At 35.4% G+C, this 27,680-nt stretch overlaps 2 protein-coding genes, 1 long non-coding RNA gene and 1 other non-coding gene across 4 annotated transcripts; 1 reads left to right on the top strand and 3 right to left on the bottom strand.

The window, feature by feature from the left end:
* Positions 1 to 936: 936 nt before the first annotated feature.
* LOC102660612 (uncharacterized) lies at positions 937 to 2,052 on the bottom strand. The gene is made up of 3 exons (XR_003266287.2): positions 1,628 to 2,052; positions 1,324 to 1,450; positions 937 to 1,163 (listed from the first exon to the last, which is right to left on the bottom strand). It is a non-coding gene; the product is annotated as an uncharacterized lncRNA (long non-coding RNA).
* Positions 2,053 to 14,850: 12,798 nt separating this feature from the next.
* Positions 14,851 to 15,924, bottom strand: LOC121172996 (uncharacterized). Its single transcript, XM_041006362.1, has 2 exons — positions 15,490 to 15,924; positions 14,851 to 15,220 (listed from the first exon to the last, which is right to left on the bottom strand). The coding sequence occupies exons 1-2, from the start codon at positions 15,780 to 15,782 to the stop codon at positions 15,196 to 15,198; spliced, it is 318 nt and encodes a 105-aa protein (XP_040862296.1). The 5' UTR covers positions 15,783 to 15,924; the 3' UTR covers positions 14,851 to 15,195.
* Positions 15,925 to 19,472: 3,548 nt separating this feature from the next.
* On the top strand, positions 19,473 to 21,123 carry LOC102660695 (uncharacterized). The gene is made up of 4 exons (XR_001387202.2): positions 19,473 to 19,662; positions 19,840 to 19,966; positions 20,127 to 20,225; positions 20,503 to 21,123. It is a non-coding gene; the product is annotated as an uncharacterized protein (transcript).
* A 3,970-nt stretch (positions 21,124 to 25,093) lies between these two features.
* Positions 25,094 to 26,115, bottom strand: LOC121172670 (uncharacterized). Its single transcript, XM_041006198.1, has 2 exons — positions 26,110 to 26,115; positions 25,094 to 26,083 (listed from the first exon to the last, which is right to left on the bottom strand). The coding sequence occupies exons 1-2, from the start codon at positions 26,113 to 26,115 to the stop codon at positions 25,094 to 25,096; spliced, it is 996 nt and encodes a 331-aa protein (XP_040862132.1).
* Between the last annotated feature and the right edge of the window lie 1,565 nt (positions 26,116 to 27,680).

Below are 27,680 nucleotides of genomic sequence, written 5' to 3'. Positions count from 1 at the left end.
AAATCATTCATGTGCTTATGGTATAAGGACCCCAGAAAAGCACTGAGCAGAGGGTGATTGACACATCCTCAAAAAAGTTGAATGATGTTGAGGATGACGACGTTGTTGTAATTGATGGAGTGGAGGCTCGGGTTGAAGCTGTGGCGGAGGGTGAAGTTAAAGCAGTGGTGGAGGGTGAAATTATGGCTGAGGGGCAAGTTGATCAACAGGCTTTGGTTGAGGTTCAGGTGGAGGTTGAGGTTCAAGTTGGTGAACAAGGTTTGGTGAAGGTTCAGGTGGAGCCTGTAGGGGAGACTAATGTTCAAGCTCAAATGGAGGCTGAAGTTCATGTTCATGAATAGACTTTGGTGGAGGTTCAGGTGTAGGCTGAAGGGGAGGTTGGTGTTCAAGGTGAGATGGAGGCTGAGGCTGAAGGGGAGGCTAGTGTTCAAGGTGATGATGTTGAAGCTGAGGAAGATGATGATGATGATAGTAGTGAGTATAGTGAAGTTTCAGATAGTGACTTTGAAGAAAATTGGGATTGGACAGAATACCATGACCCTGAGACATTTACACAGACAGGTTGACCCACATATCAGACTAATGAAGCAGACTTGTATGGTCATAATACTTCAGCTGCAACAAATTTTGATTTTGGTGATGAAGATGGACATTCTGAAGAGTTAGATACTCCATATTGAAGTGATGTTGAAGCTAATCCAAAAGTCAAATTTCCTCAGTTTAAGGTGCTTGAAAATGATGAAGATGCAAAGTTTGAGGTAGGGCTGCAATTCAGTAATAAGAAAGAAATTCTAGAGGCTATCAAAACCTTTGCTATAATCTCTAAGAAGAATCTGAAGGTTAAAAAAATGATAATAAGAGAGTCATTGCAATCTGTAAGGAAAAAAAAAAGGGTTGTCTGTTTTACTTACGGGTCAGCAAGTCCATTCAAGCGACTTATTGGCAAGTAGTCACATTCAAATATCAACATTCTTGCTTTAGAACTGCCAGAAACATTCAAGCTACACCTAAAGAAGCTACATTCAAACACTGTAGTTCACAGTTATAGAGGTTGTAATACTTACTCCAATAACAATATTGCTTATCTTCAATTTCAAGTTGGATCTCTGTCTGTTATGGATGATGCCTTAACCTCTGTCCATATGCCCCTTCCTTCTTTTAATCTATTAAATCCACAAATCATCAACTTTCAACTCACAAATAAAACAAACATTAGCAAAAAAGACAAGTTTCTTTTCCTCACTGATAACCACAACAAGCTCTATCAATTGATGACACACCCCCAAACAGAGGCCATTGACATATAGAAAATGTTGTACATACCCAGATATAAAGAGACGTTTCCTGGATCGAGCTTGAGTTGGGCCCTGAGCCTGCCTCCTCCACAATGCAGTGTTGAGACCAAAATTTATTAGCAGCATGTACTCATAGACTGGTAAGATGGCAGGCACTATGAGAATTTACAAACAACATATGTGAGTAAATAGGGATTAGTCACTTTGGGTTTCATTTTGAAGAATGCTACAAACAGATGGACAACAAAAGACAGCATAAGTTCAGTCATGGAGGGATAAAAATTTAAACAACATAAAAAAATGGTAGAGCATTGATTAATTGTTATACTCACCACTGAATAACCGCTTTGTGTCAGATCATCTAAAGTTTGTTGAAGATTCTTTGACCAAAGAAAGGAAGAAAGTGATTATTATACTTATAAGAAGTTCATTCACAATTATCAATATAAAAATTAAATTTCATGAGAAAAGAAAATAACCAAAACAAATGGCAGCATCAATATAAAAGTTTGCCGACAAAAATAAAAATACCACAACTGGACAACCAGCTCTCGGGATACTATCTGATTGCAGACCACCAAAAGGATTTAAACCCTCATATTCAACAAGAATACATACATTTATTCCCCAAGCTTCATAAAATTCCCCAACCTGTGCAAAAATTTAAAAATAAATAAATAAATGATACCGAGAAAGAAAGAAAAATTTACTTCATGAAAGGTAGAAATAGAATGCTAGTGAACCGGCTAACAAACAAACCAAATTTTATTGACAATGCGTAACCATGCTCTCTTCCAACTAAATTTGCAAGAGCACCAGTGACAAAGCTCTCAATGAATGATATAGCTATTGTTAGAATTAATGTCTCATGTGAGAGATATGTGACTTATGTAAGGACTAATAAATAAATAATTAACGATTAAGGGCTAAATTGTAATTGGGCTTAATAGGAGAAGTTTCTAGGTTAACTGCTACTTGATGGGAGTAGTGGTTATAAAAGGGGCTTAATACCCACTAACGTGAAATAAGGTCCCCTTCCTGACCAGAAAGTGTTCTCTCTCACTCATAGCCATCACGAACAGAGAGAGACAGAAAAGAAAGGCCTAAGGAAGTGAAATCTTATTTTGTCTCCTCTTTCAAGGAAATCAAAGTGCACTGGAGAGAAGTTCCTACGGAGAAAGGTACAACTCTTCCTATGGAAAAAGGTACACATCATTATCTATTATTGTTTATTGATTGTTTGTGAGAACCATAAATTTCAAGATCCTGTTGTTTCCTATCATTGATAGTTTAGGAAACCCCTCAAGAATTTTTTACATGTGGTATCAGAGCATGTGTTATGAAATTTATGATTCTCCAAGAATAATTTAATTTTTCCCAATTATGCATGAACCCTAATTATGAAATTTAGGGATAATTTAATTTCTTCAAATTATGCATCAAACCTAATTATGAAATTTAGGGATTTTAATTTGTGTTACATGTATTTTTAATTAATGTTTTAATAATGTGTCTTTCGTGTTAATTATGTTTTTCCGCTGCAAAGTATGAGATTTTGTATGAAAGGAATATTATACAAAAATTTCAAAAGAAAGCTTCTACTGCATTTTTTTTAATGGAGAAAGCTTTTATTTTTAATGGAGGAAGCTGCCCAGATTTAATTCCATTAACGTTATTTATATATTCATGAAGAAAGCATTCACGGGCCTGCTTTAATTTAATTCCCAATGTTTTGAAAAATTCATATAATGTGAGAAAGCCACGTTACTGTGTAAGTTTCAACCTTTTGAAAAGCACTAGCATGTAAATTTGGAAAAAGCCATTGTGGCTGCCACTATCTATTTATAATGGAGAAAGAAAGCGTGAGTTGCAATTCCAATTCATTGAAAAAGTTGCACTGCATTACGTTCCTAGAAGAGGGAAGATAAGAAATTTTGGATATTTCTATTTGCAATCCATTTTGCTATTTCCCGTCCCACTTGTGTTTTTTTTTCTTCTTCTGGAAATTATTATTAAACGTAATTGAAGGATTGAAAGTTTATATCCTGTAATTAAATTAACGTGAATGCTTTGAAATTATTGGTAGCAGTAAATATATGTATATGCTACATATTTTCTTGAATGTGTTTGAATGCAAAAACATAAATAAATACAAATATTATTTTATGGCCTGGAATGAAATTAATAGAATGGCTATGAATTGTTAATAGCAATAAGTATGTGTAGGCCATATATAATTGATTGGAATTAAATGTATGTTGAATTTGTTAGTCACCAAAGTGACCAAATTTGTAAGGTTATTTAATTCCAAATTAATGATATTTCAATTATATTTGGTTGGAATTAAACGTATGTTGAATTTGTTAGTCACCAAAGTGGCCAAATTTGTAAGGTTATTTAATTCCAAAATTAATGATTATTTTGATTACTCATAGAATAATGGATGCTAAATTATATGGTTATTGGTTTATGGGTAATTGAAATTCATTGTTATAAGGCATTTATGGATCGCCCAAAGGTTGATTAGTTGTTCTTATAATTAATGAATATAATTATAGGCAATTTGTATGTATCATTAGTTTTATTTATATGCCCAAAGGAAATAGATACTACTAATTGATGCATATTTAATTGCCAAATAATGTCAAAATTTTTATTAGCATCATTATGTTTGTATGTTGTGTATTGGTGTATCACCCAAAGGAGAACATCAATATACATTGTCCATTATTTGAATGAATCATATGTATGACATGTATTTTATGTCTCAAAACACTTATGTGAATTTTATTATGTAATACATGTTTTGAATTCATTGGATTCTTATGCATCATCTGTACCAATTTTAATGGGCTTAACTTCTCTGACAGAAATGAGCAAGTCCAATTTCACCTTAGTGTTTTGGATCATGATCTTACTATGTTGGAAGAGAAGTTTGTTACTATTATTGATGCTAGTAGCAATGAAGAGAAAGTTCATTATAAAACTTGGGCAAGATCTGATAGACTCAGCCTAATGTTGATGAGAATGACTGTTGCAGACAATATTAAGACAACTCTCTCTAAAATCGAAAGTGCTAAAAGGTTTATAGGATTAGTGGGAGAGTATTCTCAAACAGCTGATAAGTCTGTTGTTGGGACATTAATGAGTACATTGACCACCATGAAATTTGATGGTTCACATACTATGTATGAACATGTCATTGAGATGACAAACATTACAGTAAGACTTAAGACCTTGGGAATATAATGGTTGTGAATGAGAACTTTCTTGTTCAGTTTATTCTAAACTCATTACTGTCTGAGTTTGGCCTGTTCTAAATGAACTATAATACCATGAAAGATAAATGGAATGTGCATGAATTGCACAGTATGTTAGTTCAGGAAGAAACGAGGCTTAAGAATCAAGGAAGTCACTTAGTCCATTATGTTAGCCACCAAGGGAATCAAGGAGCTTGAAAAGAAATTTATGAAGAAGCATGATAAAGGCAAAGGGTCATTAAAGAACAATGACGATTCTTTGCAAATCCAGAAGAAAGGTGTCAAAGGGAAATAATTGTCAATTTTGTGAAATTAAGACATTTCCAAAAGGATTGCCTAAAGTGTAAGTCTTGGTTCGAAAAGAATGGTGAGCTTAATGCTCATGTATGTTTTGAATCAAACTTAACTGTAGTTTCCCATGATACATGATGGATTAATTTTGGATGTATGACTCATGTTTCTAACATTATGCAGAGATTCCTTACAATCCAAACCATAAGCCCAAATGAGAAGTTTATTTTCATGGGGAATGAAGTGAAAGCTCCAGTGGAAATAGTTGAGACTTATTGTTTAAAACGCAACACTGGATATCGTTTAGATTTACTGGAAACTCCTTATGTACCTAGTTTATCTAGGAATTTAGTTTCATTATCTAAACTTAATGTTACTGCATACTTTTTTAATTTTGGTAATGGATGATTCAATTTGTTTAAGCATAATCATCTCATTGGTACTGGTATTCTTGTGATGGCTTATATAAATTGGAAATAAACAGTTTGTATGTTGAAACTGTTTTAACTCTGTATCATAATGTTGGCACTAAACATAGTTTAGTGAATGGACGATCTGCTTTCTTGTGGCATAAACGTTTAGGTCACATTTCTAGAGAAAGGATGGAAAGATTAATAAAGAATGAAATTCTTCCTTATCTAGATTTTACAGATCTAAATATTTGTGTGGGTTGTATTAAGGGAAAACAAGCAAAACATACAAAGAAATGAGCTACAAGAAGCACTCAGCTTCTTGAAATTGTGCATACTAATATTTGTGAACCTTTTGATGTTAGTTCTTTCGGAAAAGAATGATATTTTATCACCATTATTAATGATTGTTCACGTTACGGTTATGTCTACTTACTGCCTGAGATTTCTTAGGTAATGGATGCCTTAGAAATTTACTACAATGAAGTAAAATGGCAATTAGACATAAATGTGAAAATTATTAGATATGATAGAGGTGATAAGTATTACGGAAGATATGATGAAACTGGGCAACACACAGGTCCATTTGCTAAGCTTGTTCAGAAACGTGCATTTGTGTGCAATATACAATTCCCGATACACCACAACAAAATGGTGTATCAGAAAGGCATAATAGAACTTTAATGGATATGGTTAGAAGTATGTTAATCAATTAGACTTTACCCGTATGTTTGTGGATGTATGCCTTGAAAACTACCATGTATTTGTTGAATAGGGTTCCTAGTAAGACAGTTCCAAAGACATCTTTTGAACTGTGGACAAATAGGTCACCTAGTATAAGGCACCTGCATGTTTGGGGTTGCTAAGCAGAAATAAGAATTTACAATCCGCAAGAAAGAAAATTGGATGCAAGAACAATCAGTGGATATTTCATTGGTTATCCAGAAAAGTCAAATGGGTATATGTTTTATTGTCCTAATCATAGTATGAGAATTGTCGAAACTGGAAATGCAAGGTTCATTGAAAATGGTGAAATCAGTGGGAGTACAGTTCTACGAGAAGTGGAAATTAAAGAAGTTAGAGTGCAAGTCCCTTTAGCTTTTGCCTCTAACAGTAAGGTGATTACTACTTCAGTTATTACTGCAAACAGTAATGAAGAAGTACAACACAATGATGAGCCCATGATACATAATGAACCCATTGTGGAAGAACCACAAGAAATAACATTAAGGAGGTCTCAAAGAGAATGAAGACCAGCTATTTCGAATGATTATGTGATATACCTACATGAAACAGAAACAAACTTAAGCATTAATGATAATGATCCAGTTTTGTTTTCACAAGTTGTAAGTTGTGATAGTTCTGAGAAGTGGTTAAATGCCATGAAAGAAGAGATAGATTCCATGGAACATAATGGTGTTTGGGACCTTGTAGAATTACCAAAGGGTTGTAAGAGAGTTGGTTGTAAGTGGGTCTTCAAGACTAAACGTGACTCTCATGGCAACCTTGAACGTTACAAGGCTAGACTTGTTGCTAAGGGATTTACTCAGAAAGATGGCATTGATTATAAAGAGACGTTTTCACCCGTCTCACGAAAGGATTCTTTCAGGATTATTATGGCATTAGTAGCCCATTATGACTTGGAGCTACATCAGATGGATGTGAAAACTGCCTTTCTTAATGGAGATTTAGAGAAAAATGTTTGTATGGACCAACCAATGGGGTTCTCAGTTGAAGGAAATGAACATATGGTGTGCATACTAAAGAAATCAATATACATTCTTAAAGCAAGCTTTCCACCAATGGTATTTGAGGTTTAATGATACCATTATTTCCTTTAGATTTAAGGAAAATGTTGTTTATCGGTGTATGTATCTGAAGGTCAGTGGGAGTAAGGTTATTTTCTAATTCTGTATATTGATGATATCTTGCTTGCAGCTAACGATCTTGGTCTTCTTCATGAGACTAAGAAATTTCTCTCTAGAAACTTTGAAGTGAAAGATATGGGTGAGGTAAGCTATGTGATAGGGATAGAAATATTCCATAATAGATCACAAGGATTGTTAGGCTTATCTCAGAAAGTATATATATCGATAAAGTGCTAGAGAGATTCAAGATGGAAAGGTGTTTAACATCGCATATTCTAATTTAGAAATGAGACAGAGTTAGTCTCACACAATGTCCTAGAAATGATATGGAACGAAAACAAATGAAAGTAATTTTGTATGCATCAGTTGTTGTTGCATCTGAGAGCTGAATTTGTAGTATGTTTTGAGGCTACAATTCAGGCTAATTGGCTGCGAAACTTTATTTCAGGGCTTGGAATTGTCGACAGTATTGCTAGGCCGCTGAAAATGTATTGTGATAACTTCGCAGCAATATTTTTTGTAAGAACGACAAGTACTCTAAGGGTGCTAAGCATATGAAATTGAGGTACTTTGTCGTGAAGGAAGAAGTTCATAAACAAAGAGTGTCAATAGAACATATTAGCACAAAACTTATGATAGCTGACCCTTTGACAAAGGGATTACCGCCCAAGACATTTATAAAACATGTTGAAAGTATAGGCATTATTGTTATTGATGATCATTAAGTGTAATTTACCTTATGTAATTTTGCTGACACTCTGAGCTCAATTATAATATGTTTCTGATTACCTGTTCTCTATGTTTGCATGCATGTTTGTGTTAGAGTAATGTTAACAGGTTTTGTCTTGAATGAAGACATTATGTTGGACCAATTATGTACTCCTCACTAATGGTCATATTAAGGAGAAGACTAATTTGTAGTACATAGAAGGGACTATGTCGATTAGATGATGTACAACCGCCATGACTCGAATTGGTTCCTATTCTTAATCATGAAATTATGATGTACCCAATGTATAGAACAATTTAGTCAATTTTTAATGCGCATTATGTTAGTTAATCTATTTATTTATTTAGTTCATAATGTTTATTAATGTCACATGAGCCAAGTGGGAGAATGTTAGAATTAATGTCTCATGTGAGAGATATGTGACTTATGTAAGGACTAATAAATAAATAATTAACGATTAAGGGCTAAATTTTAATTGGGCTTAATAGGAGAAGTTTCTAGGTTAACTGCTACTTGATGGGAGTAGTGGTTATAAAAGGGGCTTAATACCCACTAACATGAAATAAGGTCCCCTTCCTGACCAGAAAGTGTTCTCTCTCACTCATAGTCATCACGGACGGAGAGAGACAGAAAAGAAAGGCCTAAGGAAGTGAAATCTTATTTTCTCTCCTCTTTCAAGGAAATCAAAGTGCACTGGAGAGAAGTTCCTACGGAGAAAGGTACAACTCTTCCTATGGAAAAAGGTACACATCATTATCTATTATTTTTTATTGATTGTTTGTGAGAACCATAAATTTCAAGATCCTGTTGTTTCCTATCATTGATAGTCTAGGAAACCCCTTAAGAATTTTTTACAGCTATTACTTACTCTGCAAAGCAATACTTGACGTGGAAATTTTGGCTTGAATTGCAACATTTCCCAGTTAAGTGTTCCTTCCTTCAGACTACACACATGAAAATTGATTCCTCCATCAACTTTCTCACAATAATACCATCCCTAGAAATAGAGAATAAGGGAATTCAAGTATTTATGTGCAAGTTTATTGAACAATAGCCAATGTAAATGGTTAAGGATAAAGGGTTATGAATTATATACAATCTTAAATCTTGAATAGCATTCTTGTTGACTTTGGTCCATTAGTTGTGAGTTTGTATTTGAACAGAAAAAAACTTACCTGTATTGCAATTTATGCAGGGGAAAATAAATCCTTTATATTGAGAATAGAATAAAAGTGCAAAATAAAGCATGGTAACAGTTTGAAAGTAAACTTGTAAACTATAAAGTCCTAATAAATCTGTAGGTAAATGTTTTAAAAAGAAAACCGCAATTAATGTTTTCATATTTTTTTATTACAAAAATGAAGAGAACGCACATAAACTAATGGTTGAAACATAAACTTGATTTGGGTCTAAATTAATTATTTGGTTCCTTGGACTTAGTTATTTTGGGCTTAAGTAATTATGGGTCATGTTTCTAGAGAATTCTTGTAGTGTTTGGAGTGTCTAGATATTTCTTATAGTTGTAATATTCTCTAGAATACTCTTTGGATCTCTAGAGTTGAGAACTCTCTAGAATTAGTGTGTCTAGAGTTCTCCTTAGAGTAGTATAAATAGAGATGTAATCCTACACATTTGTATTAAGCAAAAATACAAAGTTCTCTCCTCCATAAAGAATTCTCCTTCCTATCAAGTTTCTATTCAAAGTCTCCAATATTCCTAAACATTTTTCCTAAACATAAAAAGCCTTATTTCCAACAAATTGGTATCAGAGCTTCAAGATCCTCAAAAGATGGCGAATGGAGGTTTTCCTTTCCAAATGCCGATGCTCACAAAGAACAACTATGATAATTGGAGTATCAAGATGAAGGCGCTACTAGGAGCTCAAGATGTGTGGGATATCGTAGAGAATGGCTTCGAGGAGCAAGATGAAGCCTCGCTAAGCCAAGGTGTAAAGGAGACGTTGAAGGAGTCAAGAAAGAGAGACAAGAAAGCTCTTTTTCTCATTTATCAATCGGTGGATGAAGATACATTTGAGAAGATATCCAACGCAACGACGGCCAAAGAAGCATGGGATAAGCTTCAAACTTGCAACAAAGGAGTTAAGCAGGTAAAAAAGATTCGTCTTCAAACTCTTAGAGGTGACTTTGAGCGTTTGTTTATGGAGGAGTCCGAGTCAATTTCTGATTATTTTTCTCGAGTATTGGCCGTAGTCAATCAACTTAAAAGAAATGGTGAAGATGTTGATGAGGTGAAGGTCATGGAAAAAATACTTCGAACTTTAAATCCAAGTTTTGACTTCATTGTTACCAACATTGAAGAAAACAAGGATTTAAAGACCATGACTATTAAGCAACTCATGGGTTCCTTACAAGCATACGAAGAAAAACAAAAGAGAAAAATTAAACAAAAGGAGGCTACGGAGCAACTACTACAACTCAACGTAAAGGAAGCAAACTATGCAAATTATAAGAGCCAAAGAGGACGAGGTCGCGGCCAAGATCGTGGACGTGGACGAGGACATGGAGGAGAAGGAAGAGGTGGTTACAACAACCACTCCAACAAATTCAACAATGGAGAAAGAAGTTGGAATCCAAAAGTAACAAGAGGTCGTGGAAGAGGAAATTCATGGTCGAGGTATGACAAATCACAAATCAAGTGCTTCAATTGCAACAAGATTGGTCACTACGCATCCGAGTGTAGATTCTTTGTAGAAGAAAAAAGGCGGAGAAGAAGAAACTTTGCTACTCGCGTGCCAAAACAAATTTGAAGAGAAAAGAAACAAGTGATACCTCGACACCGGTGCAAGCAACCACATGTGCGGCGATAAAAGCATGTTCGTGGAGATCAATGAAGTGGCAATTGGCGATGTCTCATTTGGAGACGACTCAAAGATACCAGTCAAAGGCAAAGGTAAAATTCTCATACGTTTGAAGAATGGGAGTCATCAATTCATATCCAATGTCTACTATGTGCCTAACATGAAGAATAATATTTTGAGCTTGGGACAATTATTAGAGAAAGGCTATGACATCCATTTGAAAGAACATAGTCTTTTCTTAAGAGATTGTAGACATAACTTGATTGCTAAGGTGCCTATGTCAAAGAATAGAATGTTCCTCTTGAACATTCAAAATGATGTGGCAAAGTGTCTCAAGGCTTGCTATACCGACTCTTCGTGGCTATGGCATCTACGATTCGGGCACCTCAACTTCGACGGTCTAGAACGTTTAGCGAAGAAGGAGATGGTGAGAGGCTTGCCTAGCATCAACCACCCAGACCAACTTTGCGAAGGATGTCTAATTAGGAAGCAATTTCGTAAAAGTTTTCCAAAGGAATCAACAACAAGAGCAACAAAGCCGCTAGAGCTCATACACACCGATGTCTGTGGACCAATCAAACCCAATTCATTTGGTAAGAATAAGTACTTTCTCCTCTTTATTGATGATTATTCAAGAAAAACCTGGGTTTATTTCTTGAAGGAGAAATCAGAAGTGTTTGAAAACTTTAAGAAGTTCAAAGCCCTCGTGGAGAAAGAAAGTGGTCTTTCCATCAAGGCCATGAGATCTAATCGAGGAGGAGAGTTCACTTCAAATAAGTTCAACAAATATTGTGAAGACCATGGAATCCGTCGCCCACTGACAGTGCCAAGATCGCCACAACAAAATGGAGTAGCAGAGAGAAAGAACCGGACCATACTTAACATGGTGCGAAGCATGCTCAAGAGCAAGAAGATGCCGAAGGAGTTTTGGGCTGAAGCAATGGCATGTGCAGTTTACCTAACAAATCGTTCTCCAACAAGAAGCGTGCATGAGAAGACACCACAAGAAGCATGGAGTGGAAGGAAGCCCGGGATCTCTCACCTCAAAGTGTTTGGAAGCATTGCCTATACCCATGTTCCAGACGAAAAGAGGACAAAGCTCGATGATAAAAGTGAGAAGTACGTGTTTGTGGGTTACGACTCAAGATCCAAGGGGTACAAGCTCTATAATCCAAATAGTAGAAAGATCGTCATAAGTCGCGACGTGGAGTTCGACGAAGAAGATTGTAGGGATTGGAGTGTTCAAGAAGATAAGTATGATTTTCTTCCTTATTTTGAAGAAGATGATGAAATTGAACAACCAATCATAGAGGAACATATTACACCACCTGCCTCACCGACACCAAGGCTGGATGAAACAAGTTCAAGTGAGAGGACACCGCGACTAAGGAGCATTGAAGAGATTTGAGGTAACCAAAAACCTAAACGACATTAACCTTTTTTGTCTTTTTGGTGATTGTGAGCCTCTAAGCTATCAAGAAGCAGTGGAAAACATAAAGTGGAAAGACGCCATGGACGAAGAAATCAAGTCAATCACGAAGAATGATACGTGGGAACTTACTACACTTCCACGAGGACACAAAGCAATCAGAGTAAGATGGGTGTACAAGGCAAAGAAGAATACTAAAGGAGATGTGGAGAGATACAAAGCAAGATTGGTGGCTAAAGGCTATAGTCAAAGACAAGGAATTGACTATGATGAGGTATTTGCTCCTGTTGCTCGTCTTGAAACTATTAGACTGATCATTTCTTTGGCAGCCCAAAATAAATGGAAGATCTATCAAATGGATGTGAAGTCAGCCTTCTTGAATGGTTTTCTCGAAGAAGAAGTCTATATTGAGCAACCACTGGGCTATGAAGTAAAAGGGCAAGAAGAAAAAGTCTTGAAGTTGAAGAAGGCGTTGTACGGTCTCAAGCAAGCACCGAGAGCTTGGAATGTTCGAATCGACAAGTACTTTCAAGACAAGAATTTCATCAAGTGTCCATATGAGCATGCACTCTATATCAAAGCGCAAAGTGGAGATATTTTGATTGTGTGTTTGTATGTAGATGACTTGATCTTTACAGGGAACAATCCAAGCATGTTCGAAGAGTTCAAGAAAGATATGTCAAATGAATTTGAGATGACGAATATGGGGCTCATGGCATATTATCTCGGCATCGAAGTAAAACAAGAAGACAAAGGAATTTTCATCACCCAAGAAGGCTATGCCAAAGAAGTCCTTAAGAAGTTCAAGATGGATGACACCAATCCAGTTGGCACCCCGATGGAATGTGGCAGCAAGTTGAGCAAGCATGAAAAAGGAGAGAATGTGGATCCAACTCTTTACAAAAGTTTGGTTGGAAGTTTACGTTACTTGACATGTACAAGGCCGGATATTCTCTATGCTGTAGGAGTAGTAAGTCGCTACATGGAAGCTCCAACCACAACTCACTTCAAGGCGGCAAAGAGAATCCTTCGATACATCAAAGGTACAACAAACTTTGGCTTGCACTATTACTCTTCTGACAATTATGACATTGTTGGCTATAGTGATAGCGATTGGAGTGGAGACTTGGATGATAGAAAGAGCACTACTGGTTTTGTATTCTTTATGGGAGATACTGCTTTCACTTGGATGTCAAAGAAGCAACCAATAGTCACACTATCAACTTGTGAAGCCGAGTATGTCGCTGTCACATCATGCGTTTGTCATGCAACTTGTTGAAAGAGTTAAAAATGCCACAAGAAGAACCTATGGAAATATGTGTTGACAATAAATCAGCACTCGCTTTGGCAAAGAATCCAGTCTTTCATGAAAGAAGTAAGCACATCGACACCCGTTACCACTTCATAAGAGAATGCATTGAGAAGAAGGAGGTAAAGTTGAAGTATGTGATGTCTCAAGATCAAGCTGCCGACATTTTCACAAAGCCACTCAAGTTGGAAACTTTCGTGAAGCTAAGGAGTATGCTTGGAGTCACAAATCAAGTTTAAGGGGGGATGTTGAAATATAAACTTGATTTGGGTCTAAATTAATTATTTGGTTCCTTGGACTTAGTTATTTTGGGCTTAAGTAATTATGGGTCATGTTTCTAGAGAATTCTTGTAGTGTTTGGAGTGTCTAGATATTTCTTATAGTTGTAATATTCTCTAGAATACTCTTTGGATCTCTAGAGTTGAGAACTCTCTAGAATTAGTGTGTCTAGAGTTCTCCTTAGAGTAGTATAAATAGAGATGTAATCCTACACATTTGTATTAAGCAAAAATACAAAGTTCTCTCCTCCATAAAGAATTCTCCTTCCTATCAAGTTTATATTCAAAGTCTCCAATATTCCTAAACATTTTTCCTAAACATAAAAAGCCTTATTTCCAACACTAATAACATGAATTTCATACAAACTCACCTTCCATTTTTCATGTTGGGATTCAGGCCAGGCAAATTAGAATAGTCAAGTCTTTTAGTTAGTTGGACAGTTGAAAGCTTTCTGCACATCTGCAACATCTACCATAATTTGGAAAGGAAACAAGAGTGAGAATGAAAATTCTCCCTAAAGGTATTATGGTTTATAATCACAACAACAAAAACCAAGAATGACTAATTTTGCAATTTAACTAGATGCGAAAAAGTAGATGGACCTACCCCTTTCCACCACAATATGTGAGGAAGGTTTTTATATTCTAAACCATTATTTGGTACTTTGGGCTTTGGTCTACGTACCGGAACTGATAACGTTCGAGATTATGCAGGATTATACACTAAAGATTCTTATTTGGCTCTCTCTTTAATCCTATGTCTCTTATCCTTAGGAGGTCTTCCTCCACTATCAGGTTTTTTCGGAAAACTTCATTTATTCTGATGTGGATGGCAGGCAGGCTTATGTGGCCTTACTACTCCCCCTTGAAAACTTCTTTTCCGTATAACTCGATTCATTTTTTACATGTCCATTTATTCTGTCCATCAACAAGTTTCACAACTTAGATGACATACCACAAAATAATAGATGTTTACATCATTAGGATTTCACCACATCTACAAAATATCAAATCAAACAAATTAGAGCTATTTTTTTTCTGAATTCGGCATGACAACTCCACAATGTGTTTAACTTGACATCTAACACTAGTATTAATAGATATGCATCCAAGTATATAATTCACATTCAGCCTATTTCAATACTAATATGATAATCATATCTTAACTTCCTAATCATGATTCTTGCATATTGAATGAGTTAGCAAAGTTTCTAAATAGACACAATAATGTAGCTGCTCACATTTTATCGCAATAACAGGTAAAGCAAGCAAGATGTAGCTAGAATGAACTCAAAATTAAACACAACTATTAGCATGAATAACTCATGCCAACTAATCCGATGTTGTTCTTCATGCACCAAAATCTCAGACAAGATGTTTATGATTCCTATAATGTCTCTAAACCATAGTGTTATCAATGGTGGACGGTGGAACAGAGTGGAAAGCCAAAATTCTGCCATATATCCACGCCATTGTGGCCCATGGTGCTGTCATAGCATAATTTCTCTCAATAAAGCCAAACATTATCCTTCCTACGAATTTCAAAGTCCAATGCATTAGCGCAAAGAGATTAGAAAAAAACAAAGCAAAGATTATGAATGATATTGATTACCGAAGTAAGTGATGAAATGAAAATGGGAAACGGAGGAGAAGGAGAGAAGTGACTAGCGAGCAAGAAGAAAAAAAATGACAACGTGTATTTATTGTAAATATATTATACATACGGATGTGTGTAGATTCATTCAAATTATGAAAACACACTAAAAGTTAATGTTTACCTCTCCAACATAGAGTTTTTTACCTGGTCTGAACATCACACAGACGCTTCAAGAACCTACAACCGACGAAGGTCACAGTGATAGCACTCTCAACTTCCTCACATAAAACTTCTATTTGATTAGCTCCTGATAAGAAACTTTTTGAAGGAAGATGTGCTCCATTCAAATCATTGACATCCATATAAGTAGAAGACTTTTTTTCGTTTGGGAATTTTTTTGCAGAAAGCAATTCCTTTTCCTTAGCATAAATTGACTGATAAAGATATTCAGCTCTTTTGATAATAAGCTCAGGAATTCCTTCTTTATCCTTTACCATGTTTATAATTTTAAGTTTAATTACCAATTTGTTTTATTTACGTGCATATTTTTTACATTTTAGTTTATACATCTTCAAATTACTTGTTTAATCTTTACACATTTTTTTAATCTATTTTAATCCTTTGAGACACTAAAATGAATTAAACAGTATATATGTAAGAACTTTAAGAAGTTAAAAAATTAAAAATATATGTATAAGAACAAAAACTAATAGTAGTAACTTTTAGATATAAAAACTAAAATAAATAATTTCTGTAAGTACAAGACCTAAATGAATAATTAAATTTATTAGAAAAAAAGTATTTTTATCAGAGAAAAACCAGAGAAGATTCGGGATAAAAGAATATTCAGTTTACTCCATTTTCTTAAAGTATTTTTATCACCGTTTGTTTAAATATGCACACGGGATAAAAGTAATTTCTGATGGAAGTTAGTTATCGGTACCTCTCGTCAAGACCGGTATTCGATCCTGGGTCGGCACACGCGGATTCCGCCTTTGCGATCAGAGCTGCCTTGAACGCACTTTCCCATCCACGTTATCTTTACGTGTTATCTGCATCATTTAATTTGAAGAGAGTTTTATGGATAGGAAATTTGAAGAGAGTTATACTACTACTATTACTATTAGATCTGATGAGTATTTAATATTTTTTTAGTTATTTTTTATTATGTTTTATTATTTATTTTATATTTTCTTCAAAGACAAAAAAAAGTCTGATTCAAATAATTAAAAGAATTGGTCTCCTTGAATTTTCTTTAAAAAATATAAGATAGATTTTATTTGAATTTTAAACCAAATGTACTTACAAATAAGTTTGAATGACTTTAAATAATTATTTTAAAAATTAACAAACTTATCTTAGATAATCTTTCTTTTTCAAAACTTTTCAAAATTGAAAACTTATTATATATTTTCCCAAACCATTCCTATGTTCATAAAAGAAACTCAAAATCATTCATATTAAGGAGAGAGAGCAAGAATCAAATATTAAACAATGGGATCAAGAAAGCCGCGCGGTCCCAAGGATTTATTGAACATGAAGATAGTGAAAAAGTCCAGGAGCAAGCAACCTATACGAATTGTTAGAAGAGGCATTCAATCGGAAGAATATGGCGCTTCAGAAATTCGAAAATCGGAAGAATATGTCGCTTCAGAAATTCGAAAACAGAAAAATCATAGAGGAAGTAACAAAAAAAGTAATGAGTCGCTTAAATCAACTGAGAGCATGGAGGAATTTGTGATTCCCGGAGATATTCCAGAGCTTGATTCGTTGGTGGTTTATGAGAAAGAACTACGTTCAGATTTTTTTAGTAATGTTGCGGCGGCCTGTTTGGAACCATCTCGTGAAAGGAAAAAGAAAAACCGTCACAAAAGTCGTAACAAAGACGAATCACATGATCTAATTAAGAGTATAACTGATTTTGTGATTCCTGGAGATGTTCCTGCCATTGATTCATTGATGGTCTTTGACAATAATTTTTTTTCAGATTTTTTTACCAATATACCGGTATTCTAGACCTTTATTTCAACTTTCTCAATGTATTTTATGTGGAAAAGAAAATATGTTGTTTGATTGACTTTTCTTTTGTCTACGCTGGCAATGTTGATACATAATGTATATATACATAACATAATTGAATGAGTTAGGGTCATTGTCCAAATATTAAAGTGGTTGTCTAATCAGTATAAAATTATTGGCTAAGGACATACATGTCATGAAAGGCTAATTGGTTAGATACCATCACTGATATTATAATTTGATGAGGGGGCAAATTATAATTATCAAATTTGGGGTAACGAACGGCAGCTACCAATGTACAGGGTTATAATTGAATGTTCTTGAAATGTGCGTCTCTTTGTGTTTCTTTTTTAATTTTTTTAAATGTTTTGTTTGAATAAATCAATTCAAAATTACATTTAATTGAAAAATTAATTTTTAGATGGTTGATGGAAAAACTGGAAGTACACATTGTCGTCAACTAAAAAAATATCGAATACATAGTAATTGGGTTTTATGATTACCGATTTATCATGATTCACAACAAGAAGGCACCATGGTTTTCTATATGGCTGTTGAGCATTTTCTGATCCACAAAAGGAAGGCTCATAGTTTGTCCGACGCAGGAGACTAACTCAAGGTGATGAAGTATGTCTGACTATGTGTGAAGTGACAGGGGTGGTGTATTTCACAAATCATGAAGAGACATCAAGGTTTTCTATATGGCTTCTGAGCATTTTCTGATCCACGTACAAAAGGAAGGCTCAAAGGTTTATAATTACAAAACTTAATCTCAAATAGGATCAGATTAAGAATGGTGTTCCACTTCAAGTTTATAATGTGAATTATGCAACCATGATTGTGTAGTCACCCAGTGACATACGTTAGAGAGGAATGAAGCGGGCGGCAGGAAATTAAGCAAGTTGTACATCTTGCCAAGGTTGTTCTAGAGAGGGACGCTTGTCAACAGTATAAAATGTTTAAAGCAGAATGTATTTACCAAACTGAAAAGCTTGCCTCTAAATTCTACCGTCGATGGCCTTCATCAACCAAGAGAAATTCCCAAGGAACTCCGGCAAAGAAGAAGAATCAGCAAGAACCATTTTATATGTAGTTAAAAGCAAAAATCATTCTTGATTTTTGTTGTTGTGATTATAAACCATGGGACCTTTAGCGAGAATTTTCATTCTCACTCTTGTTTCCTTTCCAAATTATGGCAGAGGTTGCAGATGTGCAGAAAGCTTTCAACTGTCCAACTAACTGAAAGACTTGACTATTCTAATTTGCCTGGCCTGAATTCCAACATGAAAAATGGAAGGTGAGTTTGTATGAAATTCATGTTATTAGTTTATGTGCGTTCTCTTCATTTTTGTAATAAAAAATATGAAAACATTAATTGCGATTTTCTTTTTAAAACATTTACGTACAGATTTATTAGGACTTTATAGTTTACAAGTTTACTTTCAAACTGTTACCATGCTTTATTTTGCACTTTTATTCTATTCTCAATATAAAGGATTTATTTTCCCCTGCATAAATTGCAATACAGGTAAGTTTTTTTCTGTTCAAATACAAACTCACAACTAATGGACCAATGTCAACAAGAATGCTATTCAAGATTTAAGATTGTATATAATTCATAACCCTTTATTCTTAACCATTTACATTGGCTATTGTTCAATAAACTTGCACATAAATACTTGAATTCCCTTATTCTCTATTTCTAGGGATGGTATTATTGTGAGAAAGTTGATGGAGGAATCAATTTTCATGTGTAGTCTGAAGGAAGGAACACTTAACTGGGAAATGTTGCAATTCAAGCCAAAATTTCCACGTCAAGTATTGCTTTGCAGAGTAAGTAATAGTTATATCATTCATTGAGAGCTTTGTCACTGGTGCTCTTGTAAATTTAGTTGGAAGAGAGCATGGTTACGCATTGCCAATAAAATTTGGTTTGTTTGTTAGCTGGTTCACTAGCATTCTATTTCTACCTTTCATGAAGTAAATTTTTCTTTCTTTCTCGGTATCATTTATTTATTTATTTTTAAATTTTTGCTCAGGTTGGGGAATTTTATGAAGCTTGGGGAATAAATGTATGTATTCTTGTTGAATATGAGGGTTTAAATCCTTTTGGCGGTCTGCAATCAGATAGTATCCCGAGAGATGGTTGTCCTGTTGTGGTATTTTTATTTTTGTCGGCAAACTTTTATATTGATGCTGCCATTTGTTTTGGTTATTTTCTTTTCTCATGAAATTTAATTTTTATATTGATAATTGTGAATGAACTTCTTATATGTATAATAATCACTTTCTTCCTTTCTTTGGTCAAAGAATCTTCGACAAACTTTAGATGATCGGACACAAAGCGGTTATTCAGTGGTGAGTATAACAATTAATCAATGCTCTACCATTTTTTTATGTTGTTTAAATTTTTATCCCTCCATGACTGAACTTATGCTATCTTTTGTTGTCCATCTGTTTGTAGCATTCTTCAAAATGAAACCCAAAGTGACTAATCCCTATTTACTCACATATGTTGTTTGTAAATTCTCATAGTGCCTGCCATCTTACCAGTCTATGAGTACATGCTGCTAATAAATTTTGGTCTCAACACTGCATTGTGGAGGAGGCAGGCTCAGGGCCCAACTCAAGCTCGATCCAGGAAACGTCTCTTTATATCTGGGTATGTACAACATTTTCTATATGTCAATGGCCTCTGTTTGGGGGTGTGTCATCAATTGATAGAGCTTGTTGTGGTTATCAGTGAGGAAAAGAAACTTGTCTTTTTTGCTAATGTTTGTTTTATTTGTGAGTTGAAAGTTGATGATTTGTGGATTTAATAGATTAAAAGAAGGAAGGGGCATATGGACAGAGGTTAAGGCATCATCCATAACAGACAGAAATCCAACTTGAAATTGAAAATAAGCAATATGGTTATTGGAGTAAGTATTACAACTTCTATAACTGTGAACTACAGTGTTTGAATATAGCTTCTCTACAGTTATTGCTTAGCTGTAATTGAGTCAACTTACCTACCTTACATAGTTGGGTTTTGTATGGATGAGATCAATTTTATGAAATAATAAAATGTCATTTTCAGAATTCTTCTTTCACTTTCTCTAATTTTTCTTGAGCTTTCAAGTTGGTTGTTATAATTATGATAATAATATATTGGTTGACTTAAAGGCACAGTTAATCATGGTCTGTTGTTTCAACCAGCAAATTCAGCTCTGCCCCTTGTTCTCCAGGCCTACTGTGATGTTGATTAGGCATTTAACCTGAGATGTTGGAATCTTCACATATGTGTCCTGCGTATTTCTTGGTCCTAACCTAGTCTCTTGGTGGTCTAAGAAACAAACCTTGGTGGCCCAATGGAGCACGGAGGTAAAGCATTTCTGTTTGACACGCAACAGAAAAAGTATTATGGCTGCAGTCTCTTTTCACAGAACTTGGGGTTGAATTTACTACACCCACTATCCTATGTGCCAATCTCAGTACTGTGTCACCAGCTCGTAATCCCTTTCTTCATGTTAGAACAAAGCATGTGGGACTTGTCCTATTATTTGTAAGGAAGGTGAACAACCAAAGCTTTCATCTCTATTATGTTTCTGCTCTACACAAATGTACTCACATTCTAATTGAACCAAAGCTGTCACACCTCCATTTTAGAGAACTTCAACAAAAACTCAGTTTTTTTGTTTTTATCAATTCTCGGATCAGCCCCTCTTGAGTTTGAGGGGGAGTATTGGAGTGATGTCACATTACTACTGTTACTCTGTCAGTATTTTACAACTTTAACCTATGGTGTTTAGTTGTGACTTCTCTATAATTTCTACTGTTAGGTGCAATTACTTTAGATTTGTCTAAGTTATTGCTGAGTTGTAACTGAGCTTAACTATGTAACTATATACATTTAGGTTTTGTATAGATCAATTTTTTGAAATTGTGAAATTACATTTTCAGATCTATAGTTTCAGCTCTCTATCTAAATTCTTCTTTCTTTGATTTTTCTCACACTTTCTACAATTTTTACTCTGCTATTTTGTACTCTTTTAATGTTGGCTTAACTACAAATTTAGTCCCCCTATTTGTTTCAAATTTTGAATTTTGTCCCCCTATAATTTATTTCACATATTGAGTCCCCCATTTTTTGCCGTCCCTTATTTCAATCCCCAACCCCGAAATTGGATGTTGACTATTACTTGCGAACGTGGACCGCCACGTGTCGCGCTTTGATTGAACGACATTTTGGTGCACACTTTTAACCATTTGTGGTAATTACCTCAACCCTCATTGGTAATTACCTCGGACAAGTTGTTTGTCCTTGAGCTTATCCTTCTTCCTGGAACCCGAAACCATGAAATCCCAAAATTCATAGCACGAACCCGAAGTGAATCCTTAAAGAGTGAGACTCGTGAGGTGTTAGAGTCATTGTTAACCACTACTAGAAAAATGCAATTTAGCAACCAAAATTAGCGACCGAAAATTTTCGGTCTCTGTTAGCAACCGAATTAGCGACTACACAGTTAAAGTTGCAATTCACGACTGAATTTGCGACCGAAATTGGTCATCATGTTTAACTTGGGTCAGCGATTGAATTAGTGATCGAAATGAAAGGTCGCTGAAAACTTCGGTGGCTATTTCTGTTGCTAAATATGTTAAAAAACAAAATTACTTTAGCCACCGAAGTAGCGACCGAAGATGTTTCGGTCGCTTAATGAAGATTATAGAGACCGAAACGAATTCAATCGTTATGCGTATTTCTATTTTGAGATTAGCGACCGAACATTGACTAAAATTTCTTTATTCTATATAAGTGATAGTGAATAGGCAATTTAGTCCCTGAGATTGTAACCACTTTGCATATTAGTCCCTGACTTAAATTTTAATTCATAATAGTCCCTAACTTTACATAAGTTTTGCAAAATAGTCCCTGTCGTTAATTTCTCAGGTGACGGCGTTAGTGAGGTGTATAGGTGGCAATTCAGTGCCACGTAGATTGTCCAACGTGGCACTGAGGTCTGCATCTATAAATTCTCTCTCACATGCAAGGTTGCTTCTTCTTCCCCAAAAAAATTAGGGTTTACGAAGCTGCTGGTTGCTTCTTCTTCTTCTTCTTCCCACGCTAAGTTGCTTCTTCTTCTTCTACTCTGAGGCTCAATCCCTGCTGCTTGTTCACTTGATTTGTCCATGTCTGCAAGTGGCAGTTGTTGTGCATTTTCTGGTAGTTTCATTCGGCAATGCCACCATGGAAGACGTGCAGCTATTCGAACTGCAAGAACAAGGAGAAACCCAGGAAGGTTATTCTATATTTGTGCATTACCCCAAACAGACCCAGATAACTATCAATTTTTTCAATGGGTTGAAGAAGAAAACCAACTTTCTAATTCGTCTTCTGTCTCAAGAGAAACAATGGTAGTGGCTGATTTGAGGCTACAAATTGAAGCTTTGCAGAAGAAAATGAGAAATTTAACAAACATTGTGTTGTTAGGTTTTTCATTTTTAATTGTAATGTTAGTTTTAGGGGGAATGTACTTTAGGTAAAATGTGTAATAGCAGCTTTTGATATTGTAATTGTTGTTTTGCTGAAGAATTTATAGTAGGAAGTAGCTTTTGTAGTGTAATAGCAGCTTTTGTTGCTACTGTCAATTGTTGTTTTGCTGAATAATTTGTAATAGGAAGTAGCTTTTGTAGTGTAATAGCAGCTTTTGTTGGTACTGTCAATTATCCATTTCAATTAAATATAATTTGTTGGTGAAATTTGTTGCTGAAATTTGCAGTTTATTAAATATAATTTAATAAAAGAAAGAGAATTAGGTAATAAGAAGCAACTCATAATGTATGTTGGGATGGATTGTACTACTCCAACTCCAAATCCAACACAGTGTATAATTTATAAAAGAAAGAGAAGAAACATGACTTTAGATCAATTTCACATAATATTTGACATCCCAAAGCATGGTAGTTAGAAGCAATTGTTCAGTAGGCCATAATGTTTACATCATTCAGTAGTTAGAAGCAATTGTTCAGTAGGCCATAATGTTTACATCATTTCACATGCCAGTGAAGCTTTCAAAATATACAACTACACATCCTAATATCAAAATGCAACAAAAAATGCTTCTTCAGTTTTCTTCATCAGCAACCTTCAAACTCAGCAACCTTCAAAATGCGCAACAAAAAATGGGTCTTCAGCAACCTCAAGCAACCTTCAAAATGCAACAAAAAATGTTTCTTCAATTTTCTGCATCATCTTTATCAGCAACCTTCCTTTGTTTGGCTCTTGTTATGGCTAGCTTATTCCTTGCTATTGGTGGAACAGTAGTTGCAGGGACCTACATGTAAATGCCAAACATGAATAATTGTAATATATAAAAATGGAGTGCTGCAACAAATTAGGTTGAGATAAAACTACTTTGTTGTGACAAATATTTACCATCAACTCCATGTCACTATCTTGTGACAAATGAGGCTGAGATAAATTAATCTCCACCGGATCTTGTTGAACATGAGCAGCAGCTTCTTCAGCCTCATTCAAAGCTTGTTCATCTTGAGATAATAGGTGGTCATCCTCATTTGAAGTTGATGGTGCAACATATTTCTTTGGCCTAACAGGAACTCCAATATTTTTACAGCTTCTAATGTTATGATTGGTTTGGCCACACCTTCCACATGTAAACTCAGCCAATTTCCTCTTTAGCTTATGTCCTGTGACATTGTCCTCATCTACAGATCTCCTTCTATTTTTCTTTGGCCTTCCTCTTTGGACCTTTTTATGTGGTGGAACAGGGTGTGTATACTGTGTCTGGGCCCAATATTGTGGTCCTTGGACTGGTTCAATAAAATGCTGGTATGTCTTATTATAAGCTTCTATTGACAGCCACTCATGACACATGTCCTCAGGCTTCCCTCCTTTGTGAGTTATTGTTGCAATGGCATGTCGGCATGGCATCCCTACATCAAAGTTGTAAAATCAGCACACATGTAGGTTAGGAATGAAAAAAAAACTATAAAGAACACAACCTGTTAGTTGCCATACTCCACAAGTGCATGTCCATTAACCTAAATTGACCTCAACCTTATTCCCCCACATGTGGACCTCATATCTCAGGCCCATGTTATCACCACACCAAATGGGAGTCCATTGATTAGCAAAATGGAATTCTTTTTCTAGTCTTTTATACTGCACTGGACATAATGGTCCAGGTTTTCCAGAAAGTTTAACCTTGCGGGCAGCCATGGTTCTCATGATATAACTTCTAATTTCTTCAAGCATTGTGATAATAGGCTTGCATCTATACTGCAGAATTCTGGAATTGAATACCTCACAAGTGTTGTTGCATATATTGTCCACCTTGGGTATTGTACTGAAGTGGGCTTTTGTCCATGCTTGTTTGGGCCATTTATTCAAATACTCCCAAGCCTGGCAGTTGATTGTCTTCAAATGGGCCATATGGCCTTCAAACTCAGCAACAGTAGTGGATTTTGCACATTGCCACACAATTCCTTTAAGTTCCTTGCTTTTCCATTGCTTTGTAAAATTTTTCCAAAGATGCAAGACACAAAATCTATAAGGTGCACCAGGCATGACTTCCTGTAAAGCTGGAATAAGTCCCTGAAAAATTGCAGCAAAGTAGTAAATACTTCTGGACTAGTCCCTAACTTATGTCATTAACTTCAATTAAATACCTAACTTATGATAACAATTGCAAATCACACCATGTCATACCTTTTGCATGTCTGACATGAAATTCCACTCATTCTGTATGTAATCCCCAAGATCTTCATGCAACAAAGTTAAAAACCATTTTCAATTGTCTTTGTTCTCAATGTCCACAACAGCATAAGCAATAACATAGATGTGGTTATTGCCATCAAGCCCAACAGCAGAGAGCGAGTTTCCTCCAAATGCACTCTTTAGGAAACATCCATCTAGACCTATGAATGGTCTACATCCAGCAACAAACCCCTTCTTACAGCCAGCAAGACAAATATATAGCCTTTGAAATTGTGGTGGACCTTCTGGACTTGGCACTGTGTTGATCTTAACTGTTGATCCAGGATTGCTCCTCAACAATTCATGTGCATAATCAAATAGTTTGGCATATTGTTTCCTCTCATTCCCTTCCACTAATTGCTTTGCTTCTTTCATGGCTCTCCACATCTTTGTAACTTCAATGTGCACTCCAAACTCTTGCTTGAAATATTCCAAAGCTTCAACACATTTAAGGGTTGGCTGCATTCTGAGTTTGCCCTCAAGTTTACTGACCACCCACTGTCTATTTGCTTGTTTGTTGTTCACTTCTCTGCAGCAATTATGGTTATGCTTAAATGTCTTTATCTGAAAAGAGTTTCTAACTTCATTCTTTGCACAGTAGATTTCCCAATCACAAAATGCCTTCTTGCATTTTGCTCTAGCCCTCTGTTTATCATTCTTCTTCCACTTGAACTCCCTGCCCATCAATATGCTATACTCCCTCAAGGCAGATTTAAATTCATCTAGAGTACCAAACTCCATCCCTAATTCCAACTTCTGTTCACCAGCTCCACTACTTTGACTATATTGAGGATAAACTTCAACATCCTCATCTTCATCATCACTACTAATGGGGATATTAAGCTCCTCTGAATGATAACCATCTGTCTCAACTTCAGCTTCAACTTCATTCAACATACAAGAGAAATTTATAAACCACTCAGCATCTGTCTCATCACTGTCAACTTCCTTTTCCTCCTCACTATCAGCAACATCTTTCTCTTCACCATCAGCATCTCTCTCCTCACCAGCTTCAGCATCCCTCTGCTCACTACCATCTCTTTGCTCACCAGCATCAGTATCCCTCTACTCACTACCATCTCTTTGCTCACCAGCATCAGTATCCCTCTGCTCACCACCATCTCTTTGCTCACCAGCATCAGTATCCCTCTGCTCACCACCATCCCTCTGCTTACCAGCATCCATCTGCTCACCAGCATCTCTCTGCTCTCCAGCACCAACATCTGCATCAATGGTGATAAAGTAAAAATTAATCATATTAATTAATTATGGTAACCATGTCGGACCAAGTACAGATGAATTAAAACTTACCTTCCTCATGGCCAGCAACAGGTACATCATCTAAATCATCCTCATTCTCAACAGCTTTTCGAATTGGATCACATTCCAAGTACAACATTTGTGGGACTTCTTCTAAAATTGGATCTACTTCATGATGAAAATAAACATTTATCTCATTCTCATTTTCAAAAGCATCCCTAACTAAGTGTAATATATCTCCATCAGTTGTACAACTCCTTAACCCATGATTAAAATCTAAGTCCTTATCAATCAACCAAAAACATTCTCCTATATTACTATACTTCTTACAAGCTTTCACCAGATCATATAAGATAAATGCATTCAGGCAATCTGCAGATATATCCTCCCAAACGTCAAATTCTCCGCCTATATATTCAACCTTTCCATCACTGGCACGTGGAGTGAATCTTCCTCCATGGTGCAATACTAAAGTTATATTGTCATTCATTCTACACAATCAGAAACCGCAAACATGGTCAGATATTAGGAAATAAAAAAACCTACCTCAAAAAGCGCGAAGACATTGACATTGTCAAAAACCGCGAAGACACAATCAAAAACCAAAAACATTGTCATCTATAAAAACAGAGCATCATAAACGAAAATAATAAACGATCATAAACCTCCCTACGAAGCGCGAAGACAATGCCACAGATGAAACCCCTCGAACATGTAAAACCCCAAATCAAACCACCAAAACAATGCAAACGAATTGAATGAAATCACCAACCTGACAAAAAGCGCGAACCCTCAATCACGAGAATGGGAGGGAAGAGCAACAGTGAAAGGGAAAATGAGTTTACTTCATTTTTTATTTCTTTTAAACCTAATTTTTCAATTCAGTCCTTGCCTTGCCACATAATATTGCTGACTTGGACTCAAACCTGCCACATTGGATGCTTACATTTGCCAAATAGACATTTGACTAACGGAGGAAATTAGATTTTAACAGCAGGGACTTAGTTGCATAACGGAGGTAAAGTTAGGGACTATTATGAATTAAAATTTAAGTCAGGGACTAATATGCAAAGTGGTTACAATCTCAGGGACTAAATTGCCTATTCACTCATATAAGTGAAGTAAAAAAATATTGTATTTATTATAAATATATAATATACTTAAATATATTTTATACTAGAAAAATATTGAAATTAGTATATTAGCAATATTTTTCAATTAAGAAATTAATATTTACATTATTTGATTAAGATAAATAAGGCATGCTTATCATTAGTCTTTTAATTTGTGCTTTTTACAAAATAAATATTTAAAAATGATAATAAATACCCTTTATAGACTGAAAATATATGATAATGAA

This window comes from Glycine max, chromosome 10 (genome assembly GCF_000004515.6).
Source record: "Glycine max cultivar Williams 82 chromosome 10, Glycine_max_v4.0, whole genome shotgun sequence".
In the NCBI taxonomy this organism is placed as follows: domain Eukaryota; kingdom Viridiplantae; phylum Streptophyta; class Magnoliopsida; order Fabales; family Fabaceae; genus Glycine; species Glycine max.
This window is presented reverse-complemented; position numbering and strand designations above follow the sequence as displayed.

Bases quoted from the DNA above. Each gene is read 5' to 3' on its own strand.
- LOC121172996 (XM_041006362.1), bottom strand. From the start codon at position 15,782: ATGGTAAAGGATAAAGAAGGAATTCCTGAGCTTATTATCAAAAGAGCT. The intron at 15,221-15,489 runs GTAAAAAACTCT...TGAAATTCGTAG, and splicing joins CTGTGTGATGTTCAGACCAG to GAAGGATAATGTTTGGCTTT.